Source organism: Trachemys scripta, chromosome 1, assembly GCF_013100865.1.
Source record: "Trachemys scripta elegans isolate TJP31775 chromosome 1, CAS_Tse_1.0, whole genome shotgun sequence".
NCBI classification, from domain to species: domain Eukaryota; kingdom Metazoa; phylum Chordata; order Testudines; family Emydidae; genus Trachemys; species Trachemys scripta.
Window position 1 is genome coordinate 228,991,664 of NC_048298.1, and position 15,094 is coordinate 229,006,757.

Consider the following 15,094-nt stretch of genomic DNA (forward strand, 5'->3'; position numbering starts at 1 on the left):
AAGGCACTAAATAGTGATGCTGCTCTGTGCAGAAAAGTATAAAAGTTAGCATGCACATAATGTGTAATCCTTTTTTTAAAAATACCGACTATACTCTATACTGTTACTGTGCTAAGTTACTACAAAATCTTATTATGCTTCATTCAAAAATGTGTGGTTATGTAAATTGAACACTTAAAGGTTGGTTTTTTTGCACAAGTTAATAACCTAGGCTAACACCAGATAACAGAACTTGGGAATTCCTTATTCAAACAAAGCAGTAGACAGAGATATGGTTTTAAATTTCTTCTAAAGCTGGTAAAATGTTTATGCATCTCTCATTTGCTTGGTGCCTTGTTACGTATGTGTTGTGCTTACATGTTTAGCTTATTCACCATTTCTGTGCATGTGTTGAGTTATTTGAGAAATGCAGATTCATGTGCTATCATGTATTTAAAGTATATACTCTTTTTATTATGGAGAAACTTCTTGAATTGTTCAATAAAACAAATAATTCCCCATAATCTATTCCACAATTTGCATATGAGCCTTGGACATGCTGTATACTATGATCTTGCAACCCAAATTATACTACTGAACAGACAGTTAGAAACTTATGAGGCTAGTTCTTAATAAAAATGGAAAAACCTCTGAACTTTTGGTTAATTGTAATTGAATTATGGCATATTTATAAAGGGGTGTCTGTAAGCATTTTCCATTAGTCTACAAAAACAGTCAGTGTAAGTTAAAGTTTATTTAAAATAAAAACCAAAATTTCAGATATTTCTTTGTAATACGCCTCTATCTCGATATAACGCTGTCCTCGGGAGCCAAAAAAATCCTACTGCGTTATAGGTGAAACCGTGTTATAGCGAACTTGCTTTGATCTGCCGGAGTGCACAGCCCTGCCCCCCCGGAGCACTGCTTTACCGCATGATATCATATTCCTGTTATATCGGGTCATGTTATATTGGGGTAGAGGTGTCTCTAAAAGCAAAATTATATCTGTGATTTTGGGGAAATTCTCTCTCTCTCTCTCTCTCTCTCTCCTGGAAGAAACTAGACGTGCCAGGAGTACTCTGCCTATGAGATATTCTGTTTCATTCAAACAGTGTACAGTTGTAGATATTAATATACAACACTTGTAAACTCAGCGGAGTCTATATAGGATTTCTACTGTCCTGCTTGACTTAGGGCTTGTCTATATGCGGAAATTTACTGGTATTCTTGTACCACTCTAGTTGCACTGGTATAATTCCTCGTGTGGACACATCTTCTGGAATAAGAGAGCCTCTTTCTCTTTTTAGTTTATGTCCCTTCCACACACTTTTTGCACAATTTTAACTATATGGGTTTAGATACAGAAAAGTAGTTAAAATAGAAATAGAAAAATAGAAGTATGTTTAAATTGGTACAGATATAGTGTAGATCAGTCCTTAGTGTCAGCATTAATAATTTCATTGCTGCTCTATCACCAAATACGTATTTATATTGCCCCTCCATCGTTATCAGATTTTGTCATTATACTTGCAATAACCCTGTGAGTGATGGTCCCTATATGTATTCACACATCTTAGCAGAGTCCATTGACCTGCATGTGTGCGGTGCGTTCCTTCCTGCTCCCAGCCAAGGGTATAATAGGTAATGCAGGTCAACACCACTCCAGTTCCCTCTTACCACTGAGTGGGAACCCTTGTTTCTTCATGCTCTTAGTTTTGCTCTGAGAATGACCACTCTTTGTTCAGTGAACATAATTTTAGATAGTTGTATTTTGTTATTTTAGAGATAGATAGTAAGTAAGTTGTAGTTCTTCCCCTCTTCGGGGAATATCCCCATCCATGGGGCCTATGCTCTGGATTCCAGGATTTAAAAATTTTCTCCTGCCCATGCTCACTCTCTGAGCGATGAGCACCAGGGATGCCTTTACTGCCTTGACAAGGCACACATTGCGGCTCGATGCTCCATCTGCAAGTTCTTCCCACCCCAAACCAAGGACGCTCAAGAGCTTTGCCTCCGTAAGTACTTGATGGAGGAAACCATGAGACCAGAACCACTAATAATACAGCGTCCGTCTCCAGTGGTGAGCGTCCCTGTGAGCATGTCCCATGTCCTGGATCCATTGGTACCAAAGAAAAAGGACAAGTCCCAACAGAAGAGTAAAAAAAAACCCTACTCTCACGGGCATAAGAGCAGATTCCCAATGCAGACTGCTCCTAAGCACAGCATTTCCTTCCCAAGTGAGATGTTGCGCATGGATCTTACCGGACCAGTGCCCAAGCCTCCCGGTGTGGAGGGTAAGGCCAGATGCAAATGGGATCCGACAGTACCGATAACTGCTCTGGTAGGCAAGGATGTCGCCCATCCCACCGTTGTCCCTGTGCCTCCTGGATAGGCCGGCACCAGGGATGCCACCTGGGCACTTTGTCATTTCCAGAGGCACACCACAGACTCGACACTCTGAGCTTTTCTTCTCAATGGAGGAGCTGATCCTTCCATAACCACTCTTCTCTGGACCCCCCACCCCCTCCACTCACCAGTGTCATCTCCACCCCAGCAGACTAACCTCTCCTACTGCTGCCAGAGAAACCCATCCCATTGCAGCATCGCAACCCTCTGGTACCAGTGGTCTTCCCCTATTGCTGGATCCATCTTCAGAATCTGAAGAGTTCTAGGAGCCAGACCCTCGTTTTTGCCAATGTCCCACTGAATTCTGGACTTGTGGCTCAGACTGCCCTGCCCCCTAGCATATGATCCAGCAGCAGAGCCCTGGTACTGCTACTTGCAGGGCCCACCACATCCTAAGGACCCTTCTTGGCCAGACTGGGCACCCTGGGATCCCTATCGCAGATGCTAGGCACCATTGCAGGCGGCTTATTAACTGTCTCCTGTTCACCCAGCGGCACCGCCAGTCTATGAGGAGGAGATGGACATCTAATCGGTACCATCAGCTCCACCAGTCTCCACCGCTGTTGCTTCATTGCTGGGCAAGGCGCTTATTCCTCTCCCACTCTCTCCGCATGACCATCACCAGTATCAGGACTTGCTCCAAAGGATAGCGGCAGACCTGGGGATTCTGTTGGAAGAGCAGGACCCACAACATCAGCTCCTGGACATTCTCAAAACCTCAGGTGGCTCTACCTGTTACTGAGGCCATTCTTCAACTGATGCAGGCAGTATGGAACACTCCTGCCTCCTGTGCCCCAACACCGAAGAGGGCGGAGAGGAAGTGTTTCGTGCCTGCTTATGGGGCAGATTTTCTCTTTACATTCCCACCTCCCCAGCTCTTTTATTGTCAATGCAGCAGCAAAGCAGGCACACCAGTACCCACAGAAGTCTACTCCGGGCAAGGCAGCAAAGAGGATGGACATGCTAGGCCGAAAAGTGTATTCCTTAGCAGGACTACAGTTCCGGATTGCAAACTACTAGGCTCTGCTAGCCAAGTATGATTTTAATAACTACAACAGGCTAGCAGCATTCAAGGACAAGTTGCCACTAGACTAACAGCAGCAATTCCAGGCATTGGTGGACGAGGGGTGACTGGTGGCCAAGGTGGGCAGGCCAGTGTGGACCTGGCTGACGTCCTCTCACCCTCTAGCAACAAGGATATTTATGTGCTGGGACTCGTGGCGCCAATCATCCGGATTCCCCAGTGAGGCCCAAAATACAACCCTTTCTAGGCTGACACCTCCCTGACCATTCATGTACATTAAGCATTCATCAACATACATTCCGTATCTTAACCATATCTTAATTTACTGTCTCCACCACTTTCGGGGTGTGTGCTAATTCATTTGAGATTCCCGGCCCTTTAATCAGAGGATGGGGGTCTGTTCCTAGGAGCCGTTGCTGTTACAATGAAGTGAAAGTCACTTAACGGCTTATAGCATTTGTTTACCTTGTATCGGGTGGTAATGTAGGGTTCACTTCAAGAACAAAGTCAATTAACTTGTTTGTAAGTTTTACCTAGTAATAAAGTATCTTTCACAGGACAGATACAATCAATGATTTCTACAGACAGTAGCTTACAAATTTACTTGGTGAAACTGTTGGATTTTAAAGTGTGGGGGACAAATTATGGAGGGGGTCACTGTCACTTGGGGGGAATCACTGTTAGTACCTTGTTTAATATCCCTACAAGCCAGGAATTGAACTGTGGTCTCTTGAGTCCCAGCCCAGTGCCTTAACCACAAAACTATCCTTTCTCCATCATCATTTTGACCTTCAATTAATTTTCTTATCTCACAAATGCAAACTGCCTCTTGTGTTCCACATGTGCCCAAATTGCCAAAATTTCCAGCTTCCCCATAACAAATTCTGTATATATTCAGTTATACATTTTAATACTAAATTTTCAGCACATTGAAAATAACAAATTACGGGGCAACATCAAACGTTAAATGAAATAGATTACAATATTCTGCAGCTACTGTAGTGATTGAATGATTCATTTCCATAGGGAATTCAATAAAAACCTCAGTGTTAATGTAACTGAAACTGTTGCAGAATCTTAAGTCTGCTGCAGGATAGTGCCACAGAATTTAGGTCTAGTTTTCCATAGGGTACACAAGGTTTTGGGTAGGTGACAAAACAAAACAAAAATGTTTCTGAATAAAGAAAGTTAGCATAGTAAATGGAACAATCCCCTGGGTGTTTATAAGCTGGTAGTAACCCAAGAGACGCAATCAGCAGTTAGGTGAACCTAGCTTCTGGAGTGGCTTTTGGCCTCGGTCATAGTTGAGATAGAGATGCACAGAATAATCTCTGGCTTTTCTTTAGTTGAGCACTTTAGTTATAAGTTCTCTTGTGATATAGGTGTCCCTTTTTTTAAATAGTCACATTTCACCCCAATTGATCTTTATGCGGAAATGCATGCCTGTCCTGTTTTGATAGAATCAATTTTTACATTGATTCTGAAGCCTAACATTAAAATTGTGTGGATGATATTCTGCAGAAACATTGTGCTAATATTCATGCATGATGCATTATATTCTGTTATGCTTTTCTCTTTTTCATCAGGATGAATATAGAAGCAAAGGCCAACTGTCCCTAACAGCAGTGATTTTAAACTTTTATTTTCATTTGCAAACCCCTAAAAAGATTTCAAGTGGAGGTGCATATCCCTTTGGAAATCTTAGATGTAGGACCCCAGGGCAGAATACCACTGCCTTAGATTAAGATTCCTATTATAGATAGTGGCAGACCTCGGCCTTTTTTTGTCTACCAATATAGCAGTCATCTCAAATATGATGTGATAAAAATAGAATAATTTGCCATACTGAAATAGCTTTAGATATATAAATAGTACACCTTGTCATCACTGAAAGGTGCCTTGGTTTCATAAGTGCGAAAGTGGAAGGGTTTAACTGTGGTTTTGAAGAAGTCCTAGTTTACCTTCTAATGAAGAGTGGCTTCTGCAGTATATAAATGATCAACCTTGAATATACCCACTTCTTGAATACTACGTGCAGTTCTGGTTGCCCCATCTCAAAAAAGTTATATTAGAATTGGAAAAGATACAGAGAAGGGCAACAAAAATGATTAGGGGTCTGGAACAGCTGCCCTATGAGGAGTGAGACTAGGACTCCTTAGCTTAGAAAAGAGATGAGTAAGAGGGGATATGATAGAGGTCTATAAATCATGAATGAAGTAGAGAAAATGAATAGGGAGTTTTATTTACCCCTTCACATAACATAAGAACCAGGGTCACCCTATAAAATTAAAAGGCAACAGATTTGAAACAGTACAGGAAGTACTACTTTATATGACACACAGTCAGTTTGTGGAACTCACTACCATGGCATGTTGTGAAGGCCAAAAGTATAACTGGCTTCAGAAAAAGAATTAGACAAGTTCATGGAGGTATAGGTCAATCAATGGCTATTAGCCTAGAGGGTCAGGGACACAACCTCATGCTCTTAGGGTCTCTAAACCTCTAGTTGCCAGAAGCTGGGCCTGGACAACAGGAGATGGATCACTCAATAATTCCCCTGTTCTGTTCATTCGCTCTGAAGTATTTGACATTGGCCATTGTCGGAAGACAAGATACTGGGCTACATGGACCATTGTTGTGACCCAGTATGGCCATTCTTATGTTCTTAATTGATCCTTTCCTCTACATTTAAATATATAAGATGCTAACCTGTACTTTAGTCTAAATAGGCTGGATCTAAATGCTCAGAATAAGGAGGATTTATACTGGTGTGTATAACACCCAAAGAAATACTAGCCACTTTATAAAAAACAAAGATTATGCCAGAGCTCTTCTGGTCTAAATTTAGACATGATTAAATAAGTGAGGATAACAATGCAGGGAATGGGTTAAGGAAGGCTAAATGTTACAGCAATAATATTATGTGGCTATTGTTGGACATCAGGGTTTTATATAAAAAAAATTATCATCTTGTATGTATCATGGAAAAATAGTCTTAAAGAAGGGTATGAGATATGAAAGAAGTAGTGGTTTGGACTTCAGTTGGGTACATGTTCCATAATGGGAGGTGGTAAAAATACTGTAGTAATTGCAAGAGAAGCGAACAAATGAGGTATCAAGGCAACGCCTACACTTTCCTTAGTAAGCTAAAAGCAGCTTTAATGTTTAGTTTTAAAAGAACCACATACACTATGGAAACAAAGATCGGTTCTAATTTCATGTATATCTATCCACTTGAAACATCAAAATCCCCTACTTTTTACATTAGGGTCTCCCAAATAAATTTATCTAAATTGTGGACCCGTTTTTACAGTTTTATATTTAAGATTTGCAAAAGTGGGGGAGGAGTTGTTTGTAAAAAGTTGCTTTAATTTTGTAATGTGAATGGATACAAGGTGGAAAAAAAATTAAACAAATCAGTGGCAGGTTTTCCAATGTTGATGGTTTTTTTTTTTTTTTTTTTTTTTTTGGACTGGTAGTTAAACATTTCTAATCTGCTTCTGGCTTATCTATCATCTGCAATACTTGACTTGATTTTGCTGGCACATCTCTCTTTTTACTTGCTCTGTGTTATGTATCTGGGATGTCTTATATATTCTCTTGATTCTGGGCTCAAATTGGGCATTCAGAAAATCAAGGTGACAAACTGTGAATACACTTGTGTTATGAAATATTTGAAAAATCAGTCGTCTTTAACTTGTACAGTGCTTGTTAAGCCCTGAGTTCAATATTATGTTTTCTCTACGAAAGTTGAAGAAAACATCTAAAAATTTGCAATAAAATGTTCTTTATTCAGTTTTAAGTATTTGTCATCAGCTATTGCATGGTGAGGCAGAATTCTGAACTCGGGACTTGATAGATGGATAGATATGTAGGTAGATTAAAGATGTATAGTTTGTAACCCGAATCTAAACATAGTTTTTCATTTTCACATGGATAATGTTTTATTTAAATCTTGTTGTTACACAAGTGTAAAACTCTAGGAAAGGATTATAATGCCTTACAGAACTATTTGAAGGAATAAGTAGAATTAAATGGTAAAATATAAAATAGAACCTTGCTCATTCACACTTTGATGAAATGCAGACACGCCGTGGAAGCAGATACTCAAGTTTTTATTTCAGTGTAGAGCAGTGATGTTCTCCAGCTGTTCTGGGTGCACAGCCAGTGCTGGTGACAACATATTTTCTCTGTCAGCTTTGTATCTAGATGTATCTGTATCATTCATTGCCCAATTACAGGATTTTTGTTACTGACAGTGCTAGGCTCAGATGAGTTTCCTCTTTGCAGCTTGCCACTTCAAAAAGAAACCAGGGAGAAGGAGGCAGCTGTATCTTTGAAACAGTACATGGCACTAGGTTAGTATCTATTTTAGAAAGTACTGCACCACCAAATATAATTAGAAAAAAAAGAGAAGGGAAGATCTGGTGAAAGACTAGTCAGGGGTTCAAATGCCTTATTTGAGCCAGGGGAAATAGTCTTTTAGGCTTGAGCTTCTCTTTTATTTTATTCTCAGCAGTGTAATTGCCCTGAGTATTAAGTAAATAAACATAGGACAGGGTTCTGTTTTTGCTCCTGGAATGCTGTAAAAATGGAAATGTAATTTTTAAAGGATCTATATCTCGCTGGTTTCAATGGGAGTAGAAGATGCTCAGCACCTAACAGGATTGGGTCCTAAATTAATCAAGGGGTGCTTTTCAGCTTGGACAGACTTAATGTCACACTAGCATTTTTATAAAATAAAACATAAACTTACAATACATTCAGATTGTGTGACAATGTCATGCAAGTGCTTACGCAAGGTGTTGATCAGCTAACCAAGTGAAATGTTGCCTGTAATGTGACAGAAGACTAATTCTAGATTTGGAATATCGCGATACTTAGCTTCAGTTAATTTATACCTCAGTTTTAACTGAGTGAGTTAGTTTCCCCCAGCAGAATTTTCATAGTAAACATAAGTATTACATTTGAATGTAGAACTGAGAATTTTTAGTGCTGGAGAAACATGTCAGCACTTCTCTTCCAGTTTACATATGACCTGCAACTAAATTGTGCGTTAAATATACTTTTTGTCAAAATGAGAATCCTGCATTTTCAAAATCTCCTAATGTGTATCCTTTGATTCAGAAGTGTTTTATTTCAGTGTCTGACTAATCTCTGCTTTGATAATTTGAATGAGCTTTGTATGTGAAAGCCGTACTAATCCTTGTGCTTACTGTTTGAATGTTTGGTACAGGAAGCGAGCAGCTGCAAAACATCTAATAGAACGCTACTACCACCAGTTAACTGAGGGCTGTGGAAATGAAGCCTGCACGAATGAATTTTGTGCTTCCTGTCCAACTTTTCGCCGTATGGATAACAATGCAGCAGCCATTAAGGCCCTCGAGCTTTATAAGATTAATGCAAAACTCTGTGATCCTCATCCCTCCAAGAAAGGAACGAGCTCATCTTACCTAGAAAACAATTCCAAAGGTGCCCATAACAACTCCTGTACTGACAGAAAAATGAACAAGAAGGAAATGCAAGGCCCGAGAGATGACTTTAAAGGTAAGGCATTATAGAATCTTTAAAATAAAAATTCCTAAAAATGGTGGTGTTGGAAGCTTGTAGATTTCTTTCTCATGTCCAGTATATAGATCTAAAATTACAACTCCAGGTAATCATCTGTGAACAGTTATACAGGATTCTGGGTTGGAGGCAGATATTGTAATAAAAACTAGTGATTTGATTATTAGGATGTTCAGAATTGTTGGATAGCAAGTAGTGGTTATGAATATCTAACTACTATTAAATTGGATACTGGTAGCCTGTATGGAGGAAGGGAAGGAGAACTGTACTGGAGTAGGCTAGATATTGCGGGAAATTGGATGGAGATTTCTGGAGAAAAAGATGGGGTTATATGTGGAAGGAGAAAGCATTGAATTCAAACACTGTGGGTAAAATGCTGGAAAGGGAACCTAAGGCTCTCAGTGGAAGAGAGCTGCAGGTTTGGTGTGGAGGGGAAAAGCCAGGCCATGACTGTTGCTACATAACTATTTAAGTATTCAGTATTTGGGTTGCATTTTAGAATAAGATTTTTACAAATACTACAAAAGGGCTGGATTCATGTCCAGAATAGATTTCAAACTGGATATTCATCGCATCCCTGCTAAAATATATGGGTGGATTAGGTTATTATGGAAACATTTTTTCTTTTGTCTTAAAATTTCAAAAGTTAGTGTTATGTGCTAATGTAACAGATGCTTCAGTACTGCCAGTTTACTGCTCAGTCACATGACTCCTCAGTTGAATAGATTCTCTAGATTGCACCTTTCATTTTTGCCCTCTGAATTCTGTGTTTGGGAACCGATAGGTAAAGGAGGAAAGGAACAGTGAAAGAGCCAGCTTGGTTTCATGGTTTTCAAGTTTGGTTGAGGCAGAGCCAGTCAAAATAGAGTCTATTCTAGAGTCCGGGTTTGAATTGTACCTTTCTTTGGTACTAGGACGAGGAGGATTTATTGCCAAACTCCAGAAAACCAGCCAATTCTTACAGTGTGGCTTTGTGCTGAGCCTGTTGATATTCCACACACGCAAATCATTAACTTACAGATAAGGTCGCTACAGTAAACACAGAAATTTGCCGGCTTAATGTCCTAAATAAAAAGAAAAAAAACAGCTAAGGACGTATAATGTTAATTCCTTGGTTGTTAACGGAAAAAATACCTGTCCTGTGGAAAGATCTTGTTTAGACCTACATCTCTAAAAGCTAAAACGTATGCTAAAACAAATTCATTTGTAAGTTAGAGATCTGAAAACAATACAACATCCCAAAACTGTCACTTCATACTTTTTTGAACACTTAACAGTTGAACCTATTTACTTCTGGCTTTCCAGAAAATTACATCTGTACTCCGAGTGACTTGTGTAACTTTGGTTATGACCAATACTTTACTTTCATCCCTAGCAAAGACTGAAATCCCACATTAACTGAAAAACCCAAAGCCTTTAACTGTGGAGCTACCCATTATATTTCCAAGATTAGTATTACTAAGATACTGTTGCAACAGGTTGTGCAGACGTGCAAGTTGGGATTCACTAACAATTAACTAAAAGGAAGGTATAACCTTTTTAGCAAAGGATAAAGTGTACCATCCTGTTTGTATTATAGTATTGTTACAACACCAAGAGGCCCCAGTCAGGATTGGGGACTATTTGTGTTAGGCACTATATACAAGACCATAGTGAGAGATGGACCTGGCCCCTAATTTCTTACAGGGTTGGGGAAAGGGAGCCAACATCTAGACAGAGTGATTGTTGCAAGTGTCACTTTCTGCATTTTTGTGGTGAGAGGGAATTCTGTCTAATCTATATCTTTAATCTTTCTATATTTAACAGGGTGTTTTTAGTTTCTCTACTTCTTCACAGCTATGTGCATAGATTCTAGGCAATGGTTTCCTTGGAACTCTGGAGGCAGACCAATCCTGTTAGTCGCTGCTTCAGGCTAGGCCCCAACCACTGCAGAACCTGCCAGTATTGACCTGTCTCCATAGCTGCTTGGACAGACTGACCATCCTCTGCAGAGCATTAGTGCCTAGAGGAAAAAACTGCTGAAGTCCATTTGAGGCTCCCAACTAGCTTTGGAACCAAAATTTACTTCTGAGGAATTTGAAATCCTGAATTACTGCAGTGGTTCTTCTGCAGCTGCAGTGCTGGGGAAATAGCAATCAAATTTTAGAATGCCAAGGAAAAGGGTAAGCAACCTGCTATTACATTTGATTCTGAACAGCAATTTTGAAGTGACTAAATCCAAAAGCTCAACAGCTTCCCCAAACAAAGCCCACCAAGTCCATTGTTAAACAACCATCTGGGTTTGCCTTAGCCATCTGTGCTACTGACCATAAACCCAACTCAAGCCAGTCTCTCAAAGCTGCAGCCCCAATTCATAGAAGAAAGTGGGGGACCTTTGTTTCATTTGCTGTTAAAGAGAGAGACCATTTTCTTTTGGTCAGATCACTTCAGGAAGGGAGTCACATCAGCCTCTGTCTCTTCAGTCAGCCCAAGAGAAAGGAGTAAACCTCCAAGGAGTTAGCAGTGTTCCAAGAGCAACCAGGGGAGTAGTTGTGGCAATACTGCTAGAGCTTCTGCTGACTCGTTGCCAAAAATTCTCTGAGGTGGTGCTTTATGCTGCTGCTATTGACCATGGCCTTAGCACCATACTCTTTCTGCTCATGGGCAACTCGCTGCAAGAACAGAACATCTAGCACAGATGACAGAGTAGAAACAAACAGTCAGTTTTTAACAAGGCAAAAGATTGGCAGTGAGGTTTCCCAAAGTCCCATGTTCTGTTGTTCTTTAATATATATACTTTCAAGATCTGGAAAACAGGATGATTGATGAGGTGACAAAATTTGGAGATGGCTCACGATTGTGGAGGTTAAATGAGACAAATATGAGAAAGATGTAACGAGACTAGATAAATGGGTAAATAGTAGCAAATAAATCACTGTTGAAAATGCAAGTAATGTACTTTGGTAGAAATAACTTGAACTACTCATATTGCTGGGTCCAAAAAGTGTGACCATGCAAGAAAAATATCTGGGTGGTGGTGTCAAGAGCTCAGTGCAGATCTCTATGCAATGTTTAATGACACTCAAAAAAGCAAACGTGAAGATGTATAAAGTATGCGCTGGAAAATATTTCTGAAAACAATATAATGCCACTATATAAATCAATCGCACACACTCATCTGGAATGCTGTATTTAGTTCTGATCATTCTCCAAAACAAAAAAGGCAGAATTAGATGTCCAGAGATGAGTGACAAATAGTTAGAGGCCAGAAAAAGCTTCTATATAAAGAGATTGAAAAGATTGTTTTGTTTAGGAAAGCTCCTAAGAGGAGATAGGATAGAGACAAAATAACGAATGGTGCAAAAGTGATGGATCTGGTGATCTTATTTGCCCTTTTCATAACACAAGAACATTCAATGAAATTGAAAGGCAAACGCACTTAATGGTAGAAGGAAATACTGTGCATGACACATAAATGGAACTCATTGCTATAAAACATGGAGACCAAGCATCAAAAAAATACTTTTTTTTGAAAAGTGTCATCTGTTTATATGGGTAATGTGAACGATCCATAATTGCATGAGAGAAGGCGAAGGTGAAAAAATTTGGAAGGGATCTATAACCTCATACTTCTGGACATATGTCTAGTACTAATTGATAGGAAGGAGATAGATAGAAACTTTCCTGTGGTCATTTTATTCTGTAATTGTTTGCTATGGGAATTCTTGCATCTGGTGCTGATAACTATTAGAGACAGGATATTGGACTGGTCTGGTCTGGTAGTTCCTATGTCACTGGTAATGTTACCGAGATATAAACAGATCAGTTGGACTGTGCTTATAAGGTATGAAGCTATAAAACTTGTGTTAAGTGCCTGCAATGCAAGCTATTTGGTCAGAAACATGCATTAGATATGTTTTTTATGATGTTTTTCGGGTATTAACATGGAAGAATATGATACATATATTCTTGTTGGAAGTGGGTGAGATTTGAAATGCAGCATATTTCAACAATAATCACTATCATAAAATGATCAATTTGTTATACAGTCCAGCTGTAGTCCAGAGCCAGTGAATTTAGTACTTCATAAACCTGGTTTATGAAGTACTTATCATGTGGCATAGAAACGAAAATGTTAGACAGTTGATTATCACTTTCTTTTTATATCACAATTTGATTTCTAGATGTATGCTGCAACAAACCTAAAGTATACATGTAGTTAATGGAATTACTTTCTAGTACATTCAGTACTTCAGCTTTGTATTTTAGCAAAATTTTATGCAAATGAGTGGAGTCTGCTTTTTTTCCACATGGACAAGAAGTTAAAGATCTGAGTCCTTCCTCTATTTTCAGGAACATTGTTCCTATATGAACTTCCACAGATTATTAGAAAAATTGGAGTTTGGTTTTTCTGCACAGCCACACTCCTGTAATCCTTATATTTTGCCAGTTTTCTTAAGTCTGCAACTTATTCCTTAGAAATTTAAATTTCCATTTTTCATTCTCTGATGATCTGGTCTGACTCACCTGGGCTTAGTCCTACCTCCCCCAGCTTAGTTCCTTTGTTTCTTCAAGTGGTGTTAGCAGTCTTCCTTCTTGGGCAGGGAGGCAGTGGAGAAGAGCCAAGATTAACTCACTCCCCAGCCTTAAATAGGATTTGCATGTGGCAGGAATGCTTTGTTTCCTAATTTGATTCCAACCCCTTTCCTGTGGAAAAGTACCAGCATTTCAGGATGGTAACCTGTACCAAGTAACATGATCACATGACCCTGCAGTGTCAAAGCAGCATCCCAGGAAACTTCTCAGGAAGGTGGGAGATTAGTATCTTCAAAGTCCTGTTGTCCTTCCTAATGGCCCATCCGGGCTGATTGCATACTGTCTGGTAAGCATTCCCCAAGTAAACACATAGTTGTAATTATTACATAGTCAATATTTCTAACTTCAGATACAGAAATGATGCATGCATACAAATTGGATAATCACACTGAGTAAATCATAACCTTTCCAGTGATACCTCACATGACCTGCCTTGCATAAAACATCTTAGTTATGCCATATTCATATCATAACAATATTTCTGTGAAGAATATGGGGCATAATATCACAGATGTTAAACAGCTACTACTAAAGTTAGACATTTTTAAATCAGCAGATCTGGATAACGTGCACCCAAGAGTTTTAAAAGAGCTGGCTGAGGACCTTGCTGAACTGCTAATGTTGATTTTCACTAAGTCTGGGAACCCTGGGGAAGTTCCAGAAAACTGGATCAAAGCTAATGTTGTGCCAATATTTTAAAAGGGTAAACAGGATGACCCTGGTAATGATAGGCCTGGCACTGTGACATTTATGCTGGGCAAAATAATGGAGTGGCAGATACAGGACTCGATTAATAAAGAACTAAAGAAGGGTAATGTAATTGATGCCAATCAACATGGGTTTATGGAAAATAGATCTTGTAAAACTAGCTTGATGTATCTTTTTGATGAGATTACAAGTTTGATTGATAAAGATAATCGTGTTGCTGCAATATACTTAGATTACTGTAAGACATTTGTCTTGGTAGCACACAATATTTTGATTTAAAAAATAGAACAATATAAAATTAACATTTCACACATTAAATGGATTAAAAACTTGTGAAGTGATGGGATGTTCTCAAAATGTAATTGTAAATGGGGAATCATCATCAAGCAGATGGGTTTGTAGTAGGATCCCACAGGGCTTCGTTCTTTGCCCTATGCTATTTAACTTTCTATCAGTGATCTGGAAGAGACCATAAAATCATCACTGATAAAGCTTGCAAGTGACTTAATATTGGGAGAGTGGAAAATGAAGAGGACAGGTCACTGATACAGTGTGATCTGGGTCATTTGGTAAACTGAGCATAAGCAAATAATGTGTGTCTTAATACTGCTAATTGTAGGCTATAATTACAAAAAAGGGGCACTCCATCCTGGGCAGCAGTAATTCTGAAAAAGACTTTGGGGTCATGGTGGCTAATCAGCTGAACATGAATTCATCCAAAGAAGTGGGCTGTAGTCCACGAAAGCTTATGCTCTAATAAATTTGTTAGTCACTAAGGTGCCACAAGTACTCCCATTCTTCTTTTTGCGGATACAGACTAACACGGCTGCTACT

The 15,094-nt window shown here is 39.3% G+C and overlaps 1 protein-coding gene across 3 annotated transcripts in view; it reads left to right on the top strand.

Annotated features, from left to right (window-relative positions):
• UBE3A (ubiquitin protein ligase E3A) overlaps positions 1-15,094 on the top strand; it is an 87,563-nt gene that overhangs the window by 44,530 nt on the left and 27,939 nt on the right. For all 3 annotated transcript variants that reach the window (XM_034757924.1, XM_034757926.1, XM_034757925.1), the window contains one exon: positions 8,646-8,956. In XM_034757924.1, coding sequence (XP_034613815.1) covers positions 8,646-8,956 — 311 coding nt within the window. The remainder of the gene's footprint in view (positions 1-8,645; positions 8,957-15,094) is intronic.